General features: G+C 46.4%; 1 protein-coding gene across 5 annotated transcripts in view; it reads right to left on the bottom strand.

Annotated features, from left to right (window-relative positions):
• NAA16 (N-alpha-acetyltransferase 16, NatA auxiliary subunit) overlaps nt 1–18,462 on the bottom strand; it is a 109,417-nt gene that overhangs the window by 44,197 nt on the left and 46,758 nt on the right. For all 5 annotated transcript variants that reach the window (XR_010990847.1, XM_068166508.1, XM_068166509.1 and 2 more), the window contains exons 4-7: nt 15,590–15,747; nt 11,919–12,053; nt 5,499–5,652; nt 1,153–1,272 (exon numbers count right to left, since the gene is read on the bottom strand). Coding sequence is in view for 4 of the 5 variants with exons in the window: in XM_068166508.1 (XP_068022609.1) it covers nt 1,153–1,272; nt 5,499–5,652; nt 11,919–12,053; nt 15,590–15,747 (567 nt within the window). In the remaining variant the exon portion in view is untranslated. The remainder of the gene's footprint in view (nt 1–1,152; nt 1,273–5,498; nt 5,653–11,918; nt 12,054–15,589; nt 15,748–18,462) is intronic.

The following is an 18,462-nucleotide window of genomic DNA, read 5'->3' as shown; positions in this document are numbered from 1 at the left end:
GCTCCAGAACTTACCATGGGGGAGGAAATAGTCCTAAGACCACCTAAAAAAATAAAGTAGCATTATTAGTTTTATAAATTAGTACAGTTTTAATCTACAAAGGATTTCACTATAGCATAAAAAACTGCCAGGGTGGTTCTTTGTCAAGAGCCACACATTGCCATCAACACTTATTGTAACAAACAGAGTATCAAGATCTTGGGTAATTTGTTTTGTGAGACAACTATGATGTTCAACTCCATGGATACAACAGGAAAACTGAAGGGGAAGACTGCTCTGCATAAATGTAACAAACTAAATTGCTTTCAATGCCCAATCACAAACTGTATTCCCAGACCTTATCAAGGCCGACTGCAGAACTTTGTAGAAGCAAGCTGGTTGATAAGCACCCTTCAGGTACAAGTGCTACAAATACTACTCTTGTGAGCTTATGATTTATGATGTCATCAGAAAAATCCCAATACAACTTCCACTAATTAGGCAGCATTGAAGTAAGCAAACCATTCTTGTGTAAAAGTCAACACTTGAGACAGTTACTAGCACAAAACCACTTATTTTAGTGTAACTTGTTGCAATACTGCAATTGAAAATGACCCACAAAAAAAAAAGACAACTAGCTATTTTCCTGGGAAGAAAGAACAGCATCATGTGAACAAGCATTAGAATAAAGATTTTAAACACACTTATCACTTTCTCCTCCAAAGAACAGTCAGATTAGAGGGTGTTTTATTTTCAGACAGCCACTCTTGAAAAGGCCATCTGAAATAAATCTTTGCTAAAGAAAGAGGTAGCATCTAAACCAGTTGCTGTGGTGCACGACAGCAGGCTGACAGGAGACTCCTAGACAGGAATGAATTGCAGTTTGATTTCCATGTTCCATGTGTGGGGCAAGGAAATGTACTTTGTGCAAGCATGCTAGCAAATGCCACCTTGAGCATCCAGAGGATGAAGATGTGATGTTGGCATTTCCATGAGGTTTTTCAGTGAGCAGTTACTAAAAGGATACACACACAACTACAGCATGTTCAAGACTGGAAGGTACATGATTTGCTGAGGAGTCAAGTTTCTGAACTTCAACCAGTAACATAGCAAACAAAGTTTAAAATGGAAGATGCATATACTGGATGTACTTATTTGGGTAGCTTAACTTACTAGGTTGCAGGGCCTTTTCCAAGCCTTCATAATAACCCCAGTTCTCTGCATTGCGCTCAATTAACTCCTTGTATACTTCACCAGCTTCCTTCAGCCTGCCCAACTTCAGTAACATCTCTCCTGAAAACAATGCAGTAAAGAAGTGTTACTTGTGAGGAAAAAAAAATATACTGATGGCTTGGGACTGAGTTTTAGTATAGTATCATAGTATCAGTCAGGGTTGGAAGGGACCACAAGGATCATCTAGTTCCAACCCCCCTGCCATGGGCAGGGACACCCCACAATACCTCAGGCTGGCCAGAGCCTCATCCAGCCGGGGCTTATACACCTCCAGGGACAGGGCCCCAACCACCTCCCTGAACAGCCCATTCCAGTTTTACAGAACTATATACATAAAATTGGGTTCAAGCATATGTAGACACTTAAAAAGTATTTTCTCCAAAGGCATTTACTGTGCAGTGCAAGTGCAACCTGAAGATACCACACAGCTCAAGAGTTCTGTTCTGGTCTCTTCTCCCAGGCAGCCAGCACTAGAACAAGAGGACACAGTCTCAAGCTGCACCAGGTGGGGTTTGGGCTGGAGATGAGGAAGAAGTTCTACACAGAGAGAGTGATTGCCCATTGGAATGTGCTGCCCAGGGAGGTGGTGGAGTCACCATCACTGGAGATGTTCAGGAGGAGGCTTGATAGGGTGCTTGGTTGCATGGTTTAGTTGATTAGGTGGGTTGGATTAGTTGGTAGGTTGGATGCAATGATCTTGAAGGTCTGTTCCAACCTGGTTTATTCTATTCTATTCAGAGCATTCAGCACTTATGAAAATGGAGATTTGAATGGCAACAGCTGAGTGTTTGATAGAGCTATGTGAATTATCAAAGAAACAAGCAATTCCTGCACTCCAATGCATGCCTAGGTAGCTTCTTACCAGGCATTTCACTTAACTACATCCCTATTTTTCACACCAAGTAATAAGGTAGTAGTAAACAAGAGGGGACAGTCTCAAGCTGTGCCAGGGGACATTTAGGCTGGAAGTTAGGATGAAGTTCTATACAGAGAGAGTGATTGCCCATTGGAATGGGCTGCCTGGGGAGGTGGTGGAGTCACCATCATTGGGGGTGTTCAGGAGGAGACTTGATGCTTGGTTGCATGGTTTAGTTGATTTAGGTGGGTTGGATTAGTTGATAGGTTGGACGCAATGATCTTGAAGGTCTCTTCCAACCTGGTCAAGCCTAGTCTATTCCAGTGTTGTTGAACTGATACAAAGTAAATGGTTCTACCAGGCCTGGCTTGCACCAATTTAGTTTTCTTCAGAGCAGCCCACACTGTTTAGGAATCCATATGTGAACACTGGTAATACCAAGTGTTTTCGATACTCCTAAGTGGCATTTGTATAGCACCAAGGCTTTCTCTTTCTACCCCCACTCTATCACTCAGCAAGCAGCCCAGAGTTGACATTCTATTGAGAGTGGACACCCTATGAACAGATGATCCAAACTCAAAGGGCTACCCAGACTATGTAGTGGCATGCTCAGTGATAAAAATTAAGGGGAATGAGTATTTGGGGTGGTGGCCATTGCTTGGAGACACTCTCTACAGCTACCTGAAAGAAGGTTATAATGAGGTGGGTGGTCTCTTCTCCCTAGGATCAATTAGTACAAGATGAAATGGCCTGAAATTGTGTCAGGGAGGCTTTCAGGAAGAGACTTGATGGGGTGCTTGGTGCCATGGGTTAATTGTTTAGGTGGGTTGGATTGGTTGAAGGGTTGGATGTGATGATCTTGAAGGTCTCTTCCAACCTGGTTTATTCTAATTCCAGACTGGATATTACAAAACATTTCTTTACCACTTGGTCAGGCATTGGAACAGGCTGCCCAGGGGTGTGGTGGAGTCACCATCCTTGGAGATGCTCTAAAACCATGTAGACATGGCACTTCGGGACATGGTTTAGGGGACATGGTAGAGTTCGGTTGATAGCTGGACTCTAGGATCTTAGAGGTCATAGTAGTATCAGTCAGGGTTGGAAGGGACCACAAGGATCAGCTAGTTCCAAACCCTCTGCCATGGGCAGGGACACCCCACACTAGAGCAGGCTGGCCACAGCCTCATCCAGCCTGGGCTTAAACACCTCCAGGGACAGGGCCTCAACCACCTCCCTGGACAACCCATTCCAGGGCTTCACCACTCTCATGGGGAAGAACTTCCTCCTCACCTCCAGCCTCAATCTCCCCACCTCCACCTTCATTCCATTCCCCTTACTCCTATCACTACCTGAGATCCTGAGAAGTCCTTCCCCAGCCTTCCTGTAGGCCCCCTTCAGATACTGGAAGGCCACAATGAGGTCACCTGGGAGCCTTCTCTTCTGCAGACTGAACAGCCCCAACTCCTTCAGTCTGTCCTCATAGGAGAGGTGCTCCAGCCCTCTGATCATCCTCGTGGCCCTTCTCTGGACACCTTCCAGCACCTCCACATCCCTCTTGGAATAGGGGCTCCAGAACTGGACACAGTACTCCAGGTGGGGTCTCCCCAGAGCTGAGTAGAGAGGGAGAATCACCTCCCTTGACCTGCTGGCCACACTTCTCCTGATGCAGCCCAGGATATGACTGGAAGTAGCAGTTTAAAAACCCCACAAAACTTAGCAAGGGCCCTAAAAGGCAACTGCTTTTGAAGCAAAATGCTTCCCTGACAACCCTTTCTTCTGAAACAGTCTTTTCCAATCAAAACAATTCTGTGATTCCATGATTCTACACTACACAATTCTTCATATTCAGAACTCAGTATCAGTAATTCAATCCACAGAACTGGGTTTTTAACCAAAACTGGGGACTTTGGTATTCACTTGTGTAAGTCAATATAAAGCATCAGAAAAGTTTAGAAAGAAGCAAGAATTAGATGCTTCAGTTAAAGTGTTTGTAATATAAACTATTCTTCAAGAGATTGTTTGAGATAGAAATTGGGTTAAAACTAGTTCTGATTTACAGCAAGCTAATCTAGTATGCACCAATGTAATACCTCTGAGATTTCCCTCTGTTCCTGTGTCAACCCAAGTTAAACTACCTGCAACCTCTATCCACTTCAGTAGGGCAAGTTACTTGAGCACAAAAAAAAACCCCAGTAAATATGGTGTCACCAGTTTCCCTGCAGTAACTGTTTCAAATCAATTTGCTGGATAAGCTGTCAGCTCGAGGCTTGGACAGCAGCACTCTGTGCTGGGTTAGGAACTGGCTGGAGGGCCGGGCCCAGAGAGTGGTGGTAAATGGTGCCACATCCAGCTGGCGGCCAGGCACCAGTGGCATCCCCCAGTGCTGGGCCCCATCCTCTTTAATATCTTCATTGATGATCTGGATGAGGGGATTGAGTCAGTCATCAGCAAATTTGCAGATGACACCAAGTTAGGAGCAGATGTTGGTCAGTTAGAGGCCAGAAGGGCTCTGCAGAGGGGCCTCAACCGACTGGACAGATGGGCAGAATCCAATGAGATGGCATTTAACAAGTCCAAGTGCCAGGTGCTGCACTTTGGCTACGGCAATCCCATGCAGAGCTACAGGCTGGGGTCAGAGTGGCTGGAGAGCTGCCAAACAGAGAGGGACCTGGGGGTGCTGATCGACAGCCACCTGAATGTGAGCCAGCAGTGTGCCCAGGTGGCCAAGAAGACCAACGGCATCCTGGCCTGCATTAGGAATAGTGTGGCCAGCAGGAGCAGGGAAGTCATTGTGCCCCTGGACTCTGCACTGGTTAGGCCACACCTTGAGTCCTGTGTCCAGTTCTGGGCCCCTCAGTTTAGGAAGGACATCAAGACACTTGAATGTGTCCAGAGAAGGGCAACAAGGCTGGGGAGAGGCCTTGAGCACAGCCCTGTGAGGAGAGGCTGAGGGAGCTGGGATTGTTTAGCCTGGAGAAGAGGAGGCTCAGGGGAGACCCCATTGCCCTCTACAACTACCTGAAGGGTGGTTGTAGCCAGGAAGGGGTTGGTCTCTTCTCCCAGGCAACCAGCACCAGAACAAGAGGACACAGTCTCAGGCTGCACCAGGGGAGGTTTAGGTTGGAGGTTAAGAAGAATTTCTACACAGAGAGAGTGATTGGCCATTGGAATGTGCTGCCTGGGGAGGTGGTGGAGTCACCATCACTGGAGGTGTTCAGGAGGAGACTTGCTGGGGTGCTTGGTGCCATGGGTTAGTTGTTTAGGTGGGTTGGATTGGTTGATGGATTGGATGCAGTGATCCTGAAGGTCTCTTCCAACCTGGTTTCTTCTAATTAAAAGGTGTCACATTTTTTCCTGTTACTGCTTTACCATATCTGAAAGCCAGCAGTAAATGTTATGAACAGAGTTGGCCAAGAAAAGAATGACTTACCTTTGATTTCTTCCACTATTAGTTTATCACATATTTGCTTTTCATAGGTCTCTATATGTTCTAAAGACTCCTGAAACAGATCTGCCTCTCTCATCACTTGGTTTTGGTATAAAATCAGTTCACTATATTCATAATCTATTTTATTAGGTGGAATCTAGAGAGAGAAAAACCAAGTACAGTATTAGTTAAAAGTCACTATACCTCAGCTGTATGCAATACTACAGAACACAAGAGTTAATCTACAGGGCCTGCTGCTGCCCAGACCCAGCCTTGGCAGAGTGCAGAAGCACAGAATCCCCCAGGTTGGATAGGACCTCAAAGGTCATCAAGTCCAACCAATATTTTTTTCAGGCTGGATGTGAGGAGGAGGTTCTTCACCATGAGAGTGGTGAAGCCCTGGAATGGGTTGTCCAGGGAGGTGGTTGAGGCCCCGTCCCTGGAGGTGTTTAAGCCCAGGCTGGATGAGGCTGTGGCCAGCCTGCTCTAGTGTGGGGTGTCGTGCCCATGGCAGGGGGGTTGGAACTAGATGATCCTTGTGATCCCTTCCAACCCTGAATGATACTATGATACTATGACAGGTTGGATTTGATGATCCTTGAGGTCTCTTCCAACCTTGGTGATACTGTGATACAGCTTGACAGCTTTGCAGACAGAGGGCTTACACTGGTTTTCCCTAAACAGGTGTTCTCAGTACTGAATTTCTGTGCCCCAGGAGCTACAGTGCAGAAGCACCCAAGGAGTTATTGTCAAGCATATAAGTTTATCTGGAGATCTGTTGCCAGTAGCATACCTAGGACTTCATCTACAGGCTATAAGTGAGTCATCCACCTTCCAGGGAAACATCAGCTACTGCAACAGGATGTCATTTGAGAAGCATTCACTTCTAGGGATAACTCCCTGAAGTATGTTTAGGCAATAAGAAGTCTTGTCAGAGTTACATAATTATTTCATACTAAAATGTTCTTCACTAACACACAGAAGTTAGCTCAGCTATGAATAAAGTGCAAGAATTTCAGAGACCAAATGCAGAAGAATGCAGACAATGCCCAGCAGATCTCCACAACAGCTGTGTGAAATATACTGCCTACCAACAGAAACTGTAGAAAAGACAGTTACAGTCTAACATGATTTGTTCACAGAGAGAGTTATTGGCTATTGGAATGTGCTGCCCAGGGAGGTGGTGGAGTCACCATCATTGGAGGTGCTCAGGAGGAGACTTGATAGGGTGCTTGGTTGCATGGGTTAGTTGATTGGGTGGTGTTGGATGATAGGTTGGACATGATGATCTTGAAGGACTCTCCCAACCTGGTTTAATCTATCTAGTTTTCTTATCTTCCTATATTGTTCTCTCCATCTTCTAACTTTCTGAAAACAGGGTCACCAGGAAGTCTGGGTTTCTTTCAGCAAAGGAGAAAAATCTCTGCTTCTCAGAAAGAAGAGTGGAGTTTGCTTTTTACCCATAAAGTCTGTCCTGAGGGACAATTTCACAAGCAGCTAAGTCAATCTAACTGCAGCCTGGATCAACAAAGGCAGTTCACTTCCCTCTATTATTCCCCTTCCTCTTTCCCCTCTCACCTCACAGTTGTTCAGCTGAGCCAACCAATCCTTCAAAAGCGTGAGGTTTTGTTTTGTTTTCTTTCCTTTTCCTGTCACTTTGGCTTCCTGAACCAGCCCACCACGAGTCAACCAATTGCTGCACAAGGAAGCAGTGGGGGCACACAGGAAAAAGCCAGACTGCTGGTTTTGGCAAAAGCCTGTAGCTAGATTAGCTCCATTATTTTGCAACACTGCATCTTCAGACACCTAAAAGCACTACAATGATAATTCCATGAACACCTTCTTGGCTTTACTGCTTGGTTTTGGCTGTGTTAACTCACATCTGAATGGACAGAGCAATCCAAGTAAATGACTATGTTCACCCTACATCACTATTAGTTACCAGTTACTACAAAAGCAGCATTTTACATAGCATGTAACATTTACTGCTCACAGTCGTGGTAGACAGTATCACACCTAATACAGATTGGCCACAGCAAACCCATGCAGTGCTACAGGCTGGGGTCAGAGTGGCTGGAGAGCAGCCAGGCAGAGAGGGACCTGAGGGTACTGGTTGATAGTAGGCTGAACATGAGCCTGCAGTGTGCCCAGGCAGCCAGGAAGGCCAATGGCATCCTGGCCTGCATCAGGAATAGCATGGCCAGCAGGAGCAGGGAGCTCATTCTGCCCCTGTACACTGCACTGGTTAGGCCACACCTTGAGTCCTGTGTCCAGTTCTGAGCCCCTCAGTTTAGGAAAGATGTTGAGTTGCTGGAATGTGTCCAGAGAAGGGCAACAAAGCTGGGGAGGGGTTTGGAACAGAAGCCCTACAAGGAGAGACTGAGGGAGCTGGGGTTGCTTAGTCTGGAGAAAAGGAGGCTCAGGGGAGACCTTCTTGCTCTCTCCAACTACCTGAAGGGAGGTTGTAGACAGGCAGGGGCTGGTCTCTTCTCCCAGGCAACCAGCACCAGAACAAGAGGACACAGCCCCAAGCTTCACCAGGGGAGGTTCAGACTGGATGTTAGGAAGAAATTCTTCATAGAGTGAGTGAGTGGACATTGGAATGGGCTGCTTGGGGAAGTGGTGGAGTCACCTTCATTGGAGGTGTTTAGGAGGATACTTGATGGGGTGCTTAGTTGCATGGTTTAGTTGATTAGGTGGTGTTGGATGATGGTTTGGATGCAGTGATCTTTAAGGTCTCCTCTAACCTGGTTTACTCTATTCTACTGCCTTAAGACTCCTACAAAACATCTGTGTGTTGAAAATTCCCATTCACTAGTGACTTGCAAACCCTTCAATTTTTCAGCCCTTTTTTCAACCCTGGGAAAACTCCAATCTTTTCTTACAGTCACATGCAATATTCTGTCATCAAGTCAGTCTAAAAAGCTCATCTGTTGAGGTGCAGTGCATTCAAAGCACAGGGCCAGAGGGAGACCTATGACAAGTAAGGGAGAAGTGTACATCCTGAACTATTAGTGTGATAGTATCAGTCAGGGTTGGAAAGGATCACAAGGATCATCTAGTTCCAACCCCCCTGCCAGGGACAGGGACACCCCACACTACATCAGCCTGGCCAGATCCTCAGCCAGCCTGGGCTTAAACACCTCCAGGGATGGGGCCTCGACCACCTCCCTGGGCAACCCATTCCATGGCTTCACCACTTTCATGGTGAAGAACCTCCTCCTCACATCTAGCCTGAATCTCCCCACCTCCAGCTTCATTCCATTCCCCCTAGTCCTATCACTACCTGACATCCTGAGAAGTCCCTCCCCAGCCTTCCTGTAGGCCCCTGCAGATACTGGAAGGCCACAATGAGGTCACCTGGGAGCCTTCTCTTCTCCAGACTGAACAGCCCCAACTCCTTCAGTCTGTCCTCACAGGAGAGGTGCTCCAGCTCTCTGCTCATCCTCGTGGCCCTTCTCTGGACACCTTCCAGCACCTCCAGATCCCTCTTGGAATAGGGACTATAGTGGACTATAAATATCCAGAGGCTGCAAAAACATGGTGTTTGGGGCATTTTATAGAGGAACCAAAGTGTGGCAAAACTGAACTGTGAACTTGTTTGGGTTTTCCTGATATGGCACATTGATTTTTCTCTTCTGGTGGCTGGGGCTATACACAGGCCTGCACTCCCCAGGGTGCTAGCACAGCAAAGCACAAGCCACTCTGTTTGCAAGAGAATTGAACCTGATGTGGTTGGTCATCCTTATGTTTAGGGTTCTGGGTGAGAAAACAGAATGACTCAATTCTCTACCAACCTCAAAAAAGAGGAAGGACTTCACAACTAATTTTCTATAAACTCATGTTCAACATTTTTACTGTTATTTCTCTTATTTAGTGTTCAACTATCTCTTCCACCATTAGCCTATGACAGACATTATTCTAATCAACACTTAAACAGCTCACCCCTTAAAGATTTCCCTCCTCATGGAAATTTCACAAGTCTTTTCAGTTTCACTTAAAAATCAGAGCTTCTGAGTGATTCTTTTGGTTTAGGCCTGTATCAGGAACAGTGTGGCCAGCAGGAGCAGGGAAGTCATTCTGCTCCTGGACTCAGCACTGGTTAGGCCACACCTTGAGTCCATGTCCAATTCTGGGCCACTCAGTTTAAGAATGATGTTGAGACTGAGTGTGTCCCGAGAAGGGCAACAAAGCTGGGGAGGGGTTTGGAGCACAGCCCTGTGAGGAGAGGCTGAGGGAGCTGGGGTTGCTTATCCTGGAGAAGAAGAGACTCACGGGAGACGTTCTTGCTGCCTACAACTACCTGAAGGGAGGTTGTAGCCATAGTATCAGTCAGGGTTGGAAGGGACCACAAGGATCATCTAGTTCCAACCCCCCTGCCATGGCCAAGGATACCCCACACTACATCAGGCTGGCCAGAGCCTCATCCAGCCTGGGCTTAAACACCTCCAGGGATGGGGCCTCAATCACCTCCCTGGACAACCCATTCCTGGGCTTCACCACTCTCATGGGGAAGAACTTCCTCCTCACATCCAGCCTGAATCTCCCCACCTCCAGCTTCATTCCATTGGGGATGGAAGGTGTAGGTTGGTCTCTTCTCCCAGGCAACCAGCACCAGAACAAGAGGACACAGTCTCAAGCTTCACCCAGGAAGGTTTAGGCTGAGTGTTAGGAAGAAGTTCCTCACAGAAAGAGTGATTGCCCAGGGAGGTGGTGGAGTCACCATCACTGGAGGTGTTTAGGAGGCGACTGGATGGGGCACTTGCTGCCATGGTTTAGTTGATTAGATGGTGTTGGGTGATAGGTTGGACTCGATGATCTTGAAGGTCTTTTCCAACCTGGTTAATTCTATTCTATGATTCCAGATTGTGACAGCTTGCACAGGAGACTCAATTGATTAACTACATTCACCTATGGCAGCTAGTATTTTAATCTGGCTTAGTCAAAGACTGAAGAGCACATCATCACATTGCACTCAAGCAGGCATGTTTACACACCACCTTTTAGAAAGGACAACATGAACACAATCACTTCCATTCTCTCCAAGGGGCTAACACCAGGGCTAAGCTGCCTTAGTCCTTGATAGAACCTCAATTTCTTCCACTTCACTTGCAGTTTTTCCATCTGTTACCTAGTAATTCAACACTGAATTCAGATTGGGTTCTGCTGACTCTGTCAAGAACCTGGGCTTTCTGGCTGTCAAATGCCCATAAAAGATGACCTAATTTTCATTTCAGCTTAGTTTTTATTCGACACTGAAATTGCAGCTCCTTTGAACTGCAATGCTCTGTACACCTGGCTTCAATAGCCTTTGACCACAATACACAACACCCTGGTCCCTCCTAGCAATTACTGACTACTTTTCTGACAGTTACTACCATTCCAGCTGTGTAAGGTTGTAAATGCAGTTCTCAGAGAGGATGTGGGAGTTTTTTGTTGGCTGGGGGGGTGGTGTGTGTGTTCTTGTTGTGTTTGAGGTGTGTGGTTGTTGTGGGGCTTGTTTTCAAACCACCATCTAGAGCTCAGGTGTTACCTTAGTATCAGCACATTATACTTCCAGCACACCTCCCAAGATGAAGTCTTCCAATACCATTTTTCTTTCCACACTACAGAATAACCCATGTATCCACTCTGTTGATCCAGACCTCATAGTTCTGCCTTATCAACAGCAGAACAATGGAATGGTCTCTCTCAAAGTCATATTCCATGATTTTAGCATTCTACCACTTGGTTTACTCCCAAGCTTCAGTACCAGCACACCTCCTTAAAGAATTTCCAGCTGTGCTTTCATGTTACTTTCACACTACACACTGATCCTGTGTGTAATATACAACTGTATACAAAGAAATGAAAGTTTCTATTCACATTCTCTATAGAGATGTCATGGTATTTCAGCTGCAGTGGGATAAAGGGCAAATGAGCATGTCTAACATCAAGTCATTTCTGAAGTTTTACCTACTGTAAAGGATCATCACAGGTTTCCTTTAGCTACAAGCCTCACAAACATGAAGCTACTCAGCTATTCCACCTCAGACTAGCCTTACATCCTCAATTGTTAGTCTACTGTGAAATAAGTATTCCTGTAAAATCAGCATCAGCTGTTCAGCTGCTGGAAAGCTCAAAGCAAAAAGTGCAACAAAAATTTCCTCCTTGTTCTTAACATTCCTCATTAGTTCTTAATCACAATCATAGTATCATAGTATCAGTCAGGGTTGGAAGGGACCACAAGGATCATCTAGTTCCAACCCCCCTGCCATGGCCAGGGACACCCCACACTACATCAGGCTGGCCACAGCCTCATCCAGCTTGGGCTTAAACACCTCCAGGGATGGGGCCCCAACCACCTCCCTGGACAATGAATGATTTCCTCAGATTCTGCTTGTTACTAGGACATTCTTCTCTTTCCAGAAGAGGAAGTCTTACCTGCTGGGTTTTCCTGAACTCTTCAAGCAGTTTTAAGGCCATATCATAGTCTTTCAGTAAGTGGTATGCAATGGCATATCCAATCCAGGAAGCCCGTTGTGTGGGGCGCAGCTGAAGCAGCTGGTACCTTGTCTCCTTCAGTGAAAGAAAAGCAATTTCAGGAGAGATGTTAAAAGAGGCACTACACCTTTATCATGATTTACATAGAATTACATAGAATAAACCAGGTTGGAAGAGACCTTCAAGATCATCAAGTCCAACCAATCCAACCCACCTAAATAACTAACCCATGGCACCAAGCACCCCATCAAGTCTCCTCCTGAACACCTCCAATGATGGTGACTCCACCACCTCCCCAGGCAGCCCATTCCAATGGGCAATCACTCTCTCTGTACAGAACTTCTTCCTAATATCCAACCTGAACCTCCCCTGGTGCAGCCTGAGACTGTGTCCTCTTGTTCGGGTGCTGGTTGCCTGGGAGAAGAGACCAACCTCTGCCTGTCTACAACCTCCCTTCAGGTAGTTGTAGATAGCAATAAGGTCACCCCTGAGTCTCCTCTTCTCCAGGCTAAGCAACCCCAGCTCCCTCAGCCTCTCCTCATAGGGCTTGTGTTCCAAACCCCTCACCAACTTTGTTGCCCTTCTCTGGACTTGTTCCAGCAAGTCAACCTCCTTCCTAAACTGAGGAGCCCAGAACTGGACACAGGACCCAAGGTGTAGCCTAACCAGTGCAGTGTACAGGGGCAGAATGACCTCCCTGCTCCTGCTGGCCACACTCTTCCTGATGCAGGCCAGGATGCCATTGGCCCTCGTGGCTGCCTGGGCACACTGCAGGATCATGTTCAGCCTACCATCAACCAGCACCCCCAGGTCCCTCTCTGCCTGGCTGCTCTCCAGCCACTCTGACCCCAGCCTGTAGCACTGCATGGGGTTGTTGTGGCCAGTGTGCAGAACCTGGCACTTGGATGTGTTCAATCTCCTGCCCTTGGACTCTGCCCATCTGTCCAGCCTGTCCAGGTCCCTCTGCAGAGCCTCTCTACTCTCCAGCAGATCAACTCCTGTCCCCAGCTTGGTGTCGTCAGCAAATTTACTGATGATGGACTCAATGCCCTCATCCAGATCATCAATAAAGATGTTAAAGAGCACAGGGCCCACCACTGATCCCTGGGGCACACCACTAGTGCCTGGCTGCCAGCTGGGTGTAGCACCATTCACCACCACTCTCTGGGCTCAGCCTCCAGCCAGTTCCTAACCCATCTCAGAGTGCTGCTGTCCAAGCCATGGGCTGACAGCTTGGCCAGGAGTTTGCTATGGGGGACAGTGTCAAAGGCCTTGCTGAGGTCCAGGTAGACCACATCCACAGGCCTCCCCACATCCACCAGGTGGGTCACCAATACTGCTCATGTTTTTAATGATCTTTTAAAAGCTCCAGTCAATTGTTTAGAACTCTCATAATCATGGGGAGAAGCAGCACACTCCCCTCTCCTGAATCTGGGGGCTAAATTCTAAACCTAGGATTCTCATGGTTTAGGTTCAGGCAGCAACTGAGCACCACGTGGCTCACTCCTCCCCTCCTCCTCACAGTGGGACAGGCAAGAAAAACAGAGGGCAAATATAAAAGCTCATGGGTTGAGATAAAGACAGTTAACAGGACAACACAAGGAGAGATGTAGTAATAACAACAATTGCTCACCACCCAGAACCCAAGCCTGCTCCCAAGCCTTGAACCCTGTTTCCTGACAGCCAGCTTCCCCAATTATATACTGGGCATGACATCTTATGGCATCAAACATCCCCTTGGTTAGTTCAGGTCAGCTATCCTGGCTGTGTTCCCTCCCAGTCTCTTGGGAAAACGAGCTCTCTCAGCTGAACCCATGACAGGAAGCCATGGCTCAGAGCATAAAATTTGTTGGGACACAGAAACACAGCTCTGCAATCTCAGAATGGGGTTCCCATTAGAAAGCATGAGCTCACTGCCACTGTAAGAGCAGTACCAACCCTCATCACAGCCAGGTACAAAGTACTCATGCTGCTGCAGTACTTCTGAAACACCCTTTTGGAGCCAAATCACATAACTAAGTCAGTTACTCCCTTTTCTTGCATTAGGAAATGCAATGTCCTTAGTGAAGGGTATCAAGTAATGCTGAAGCCCATAATGCACTCCTCTACTTCACACATAATAGGAGTTGGAAGAGGAGCAGGACTTATCCCTTTCACAACCAATCAGTTTAGCCATTTTCAAGTCACTAACATGAACATCTTCAAACAAACTCTAAGGATTTATGATAAAATCAGTACTGGAGTCCATGTGGCAAGTTTCCCACACACTCAAACAGTGCATCCCATGCATATGCTGAAGGTGTGTTTTGTGGGAAACACCATCTGCAGTACTTCACAATAGCACAGTAAGCACTACTTCACTTGCTAAACTAAGTGTTATCCTTACCTTCATTGAGCACTAGTTTTACAAGGTGATCCAAGTCCAATCACAAGTGTACTTCCAGTTCTGTTCCAAACATTACCTGGAGCTCTGCTCTGCATTTTCACACTCTCCTTAACAAAATAGTGTGGCCAGCAGGAGCAGGGAGGTCATTCTGCCCCTGGACTCAGCACTGGTTAGGCCACACCTTGAGTCCTGTGTCCAGTTCTGGGCCTCTCAGTTTAAGAAGGACATTGAAACACTTGAATGTGTCCAGAGAAGGGCAACGAGGCTGGGGAGAGTCCTTGAGCACAGCCCTGTGAGGAGAGGCTGAGGGAGCTGGGGCTGCTTAGCCTGGAGAAGAGAAGGCTGAGAGGAGACCTTATTGCTGTCTACAACTACCTGAAAGAAGGTTGTAGCCAGGTGGGGGTTGGTCTCTTCTCCCAGGCAACCAGCACCAGAATAAGAGGACACAGTCTCAAGCTGCTTCAGGGGAGGTTTAGGCTGGGTGTTAGGAAGAAGCTCTCCCCAGAAAGAGTGAATGGCCATTGGAATGTGCTGCCCAGGGAGGTGGTAGAGTCACCATTACTGCAGATGTTTAGGAGGAGACACTTGGTGCCAGGGTTTAATTGACAAGATAGTGTTGAGTGATAGGTTGGACTTGATGATCTTGAAGGTCTTTTCCAACCTGGCTAATTCTATTCTATTACTGGGGAAGTCTGGAGATGCTAGGGCTGAAGAGCTATGAGAAACTGTCCCTTCCACTCTAACTGCTAGTTCAGGGCTAAACACTTGTTATCACATGCAAATATCAAGTATGGGATATCCTATTAAGATCTGGGCTTTTATCACAGTATCACAATATAACTAAGGTTGGAAAGGACCTCGAGGATCATTGAGTCCAACCTATGAACACAGACCTCATGACTAGACCGTGGCACCAAGTGCTACGTCCAATCTCCTCTTGAACGCCTCCAGGGACAGTGACTCAACCACCTCCCTGGGCAGCACATTCCAATGACGAATGACTCGCTCAGTGAGGAAGAGGCTTACTCTAACATCTCTTACATCTTACTTGATGATCTCAAAGGTCTTTTCCAACCTGGTTAATTTTATTCCATTCTAAAAGCTTGAACCACTTTCTAAAGAGCAAAAGCAAGTAGCAACAGAATGACTACCAATAGAAGGCTTCATAATGGAATACAAAGGCAATACAAAAGGCAGTAAGTGAGAATGCAAGGAGAATACTTACTCTATATCCTTCTAAATCCCTCATCTGAATCTGCAACAGAGAGAGATCCCTCAGTATCTGCAGATTATCTTTATCCAGTTTGAGTGCATTCCGGTAACACTTGATGGCTTCATCGTATTTCTTATCAGAACGTTGTAAAAGACCATAGACATGCCAACCTGAGGTACATTAAGGAAGTTACACTCACAGTTTTCACAAAGTCACTGCAATGCCTTTGTGTAACAGGCCAAAGAGCTTGATAACCCCCTTGAAGATCAACACCCAAATGTGTTAAACCGCTGCAGCCAGATGTTACTGCTTAAAGTATTAAATGCTTCCAAAGAAGCAGCAAAATATCATCTATTAAAAAACAATCTTCTCTTAAGCCACATTTATACCCCCCCCCATAACTGCAATACAAACTGATATTCAGAGCTCAAGAGGCTTTCAGGCTTGCATCAGAACTTCACACCCAGGCACAAGCTCCTGCAAAGGATATTGAAAGGAGCGCTATTGAAAACCTCAAGCCTCAGATCTGTTACTCAATTGTCAAAACATTTTCTCCTAGTCTCCACTCTCTCCAGATGCTGGAGCTCACACATAGAATTACATAGAATAAACCAGGTTGGAAGAGACCTTCAAGATCATCGTGTCCAACCCATCAACCAATCCAACCCACCTAAACAACTAACCCACGGCACCAAGCACTCCATCAAGTCACCTTCTGAACACCTCCAGTGATGGTGACTCCACCACCTCCCCAGGCAGCCCATTCCAATGGGCAATCACTCTCTCAGTATAGAACTTCCTAATATCCTGCCTGAACCTCCCCTGGTGCAGCCTGAGACTGTGTCCTCTTGTTCTGGTGCTGGCTGCCTGGGAGAAGAGACCAACCTCTGCCTGTCTACAACCCCCCTTCAGGTAGTTGTAGAGAGTAATAAGGTCACCCCTGAGCCTCCTCTTCTCCAGGCTAAGCAACCCCAGCTCCCTCAGTCTCTCCTCATAGGGCTTGTGTTTCAAACCCCTCACCAACTTTGTTGCCCTTCTCTGGACTCGTTCCAGCAAGTCAACATCCTTCCTCTCCAGATACTGGAGCTCAAACACCACAGTATCACCAAGGTTGGAAGAGACCTCAAAGATCGAGTCCAATCAGAAACAAAGAGGAGACTTGATAGGGTGCTTGGTTGCATGGTTTAGTTGATTAGGTGGTGTTGGATAATAGGTTGGACATGATGATCTTGAAGGTCTCTTCCAACCTGGTTTATTCTATTCTAGTTGGTATTTGGGTAGTGACTTAACATTTTACACAGAGAAAGTGATTGCCCATTGGAATGGGCCGCCCAGGGAGGTGGTGGAGTCGCCGTCACTGGAGGTGTTCAGGAGGAGACTTGATAAGGTGCTTGGTTGCATGGTTTAGTTGGTTGGGTGGTGCCGGATGACAGGTTGGACAGGATGATCTTGAAGGTCTCTTCCAACCTGGTTTATTCTATTCTATCTATTCTATCCATCATCTCTGGGATGATTGTCTCTTCTCCCAGGCAGCCAGCACCACAACAAGAGGATAGTCTCAGGCTGCACCAGGGGAGGTTCAGATTGGATGTTAGGAAGAAGTTCTGTACAGAGAGAGTGATTGCCCATTGGAATGGGCTGCCCAAGGAGGTGGTGGAGTCGCCATCACTGGAGGTGTTCAGGAGGAGACTTGATGGAGTGCTTGGTGCCATGGGTTAGTTGTTTAGGTGGGTTGGATTGGTTGATGGGTTGGACACAATCTTGAAGGTCTCTTCCAACCTGGTTTGGTTTATCTTAGGTGATCCTAAAATGTGGCAACAGTAAGTTTGCCATTTCTCTAGCCTTTACTAAGTGATGGCAAGTGAAATTACTATGGCAAGCATGATCTACTGGCTACTCTGGAATTCAGTATCAGCTAGCTTAGGCTTACTGGAGAAGTAAGTTCTGCACAGCCAAATTGAGAGATTCCCTGCAGAGTTGTAACAATACACTTCAACACAAAAAGTTGGAACTTCTTGCTTTGTCAAAGCTAGTTCTATGGATGCAGCTTAAAACCAACATCTGTGCCTAATCAGATTCACACCAGTTGACAACTCCTCCAAACGCAGGACACAAAACCTGTTTTAGTCTTAGTGTAAATTCTGGTAGTCAGTAAAACAGTGATAAAAAGCCATCAAAAATGTTGGGTTTTTTATTATCAAACTTATCTGTGTCCAGAAAGGAGGTCCCTTTAACATTCAACTCACAGGTTAGATCCAAAAAAGCACAGCTTCCTCCAGTATCTGTCTTCCAGACAGTTTGAAGAGCCAGCGTTAATTGAAGACAAGAATTAGCAATGCTGATAAAGGCCACTCTGGAATTGTTTTGGAATCAGAATCCCCCCCAAACTCACAGATTCTTTTGCTCTCCAACTTAACAGTGTAAGATTTTTTACACAGATGAAAGTTGCTTTGGTATTCCTTAGGAGCTCAGCTTACAAGACCAAGAGGGTACTAATTATCTTTGATTGTTCTATCTAATACCTCTATTAACTCAGGTATCTTACATACACTTAGGTCAACCTCAAGCTCCCAGGATATTTAATAGAGGAATGGTGTAAACAGCCATCCCTTTGTCTTAACTAGGTGGCCATCAAGAAGTGTTTCCTGTGACAATGAAGGAGGATTTTTTTCTCTTTAATATCACAACCTCAAACCACGCTTAACAGGGAGTTTGCAAAGGCACACAGAACAAGTCAGGTATTTTGTGTAAATCTGAAATGGCCTCCTGCCTGTAGCTGAAACAAAACATAGCAGCTCCCAAAGCTCCTGGGTTGGTAAGTATTGCACAGGTATAAACTTCTGGGTTAAGCACTGCACAGGTATAAACTTCTGGAAGACAGGCTT

This window comes from Melanerpes formicivorus, unplaced genomic scaffold (assembly GCF_026170545.1).
Source record: "Melanerpes formicivorus ecotype bairdi unplaced genomic scaffold, bMelFor1.0.p_v2 SCAF_101, whole genome shotgun sequence".
In the NCBI taxonomy this organism is placed as follows: domain Eukaryota; kingdom Metazoa; phylum Chordata; class Aves; order Piciformes; family Picidae; genus Melanerpes; species Melanerpes formicivorus.
The sequence above is the reverse complement of the archived record's forward strand: the minus strand, read 5'-3'. Positions and strand labels throughout refer to the sequence as shown.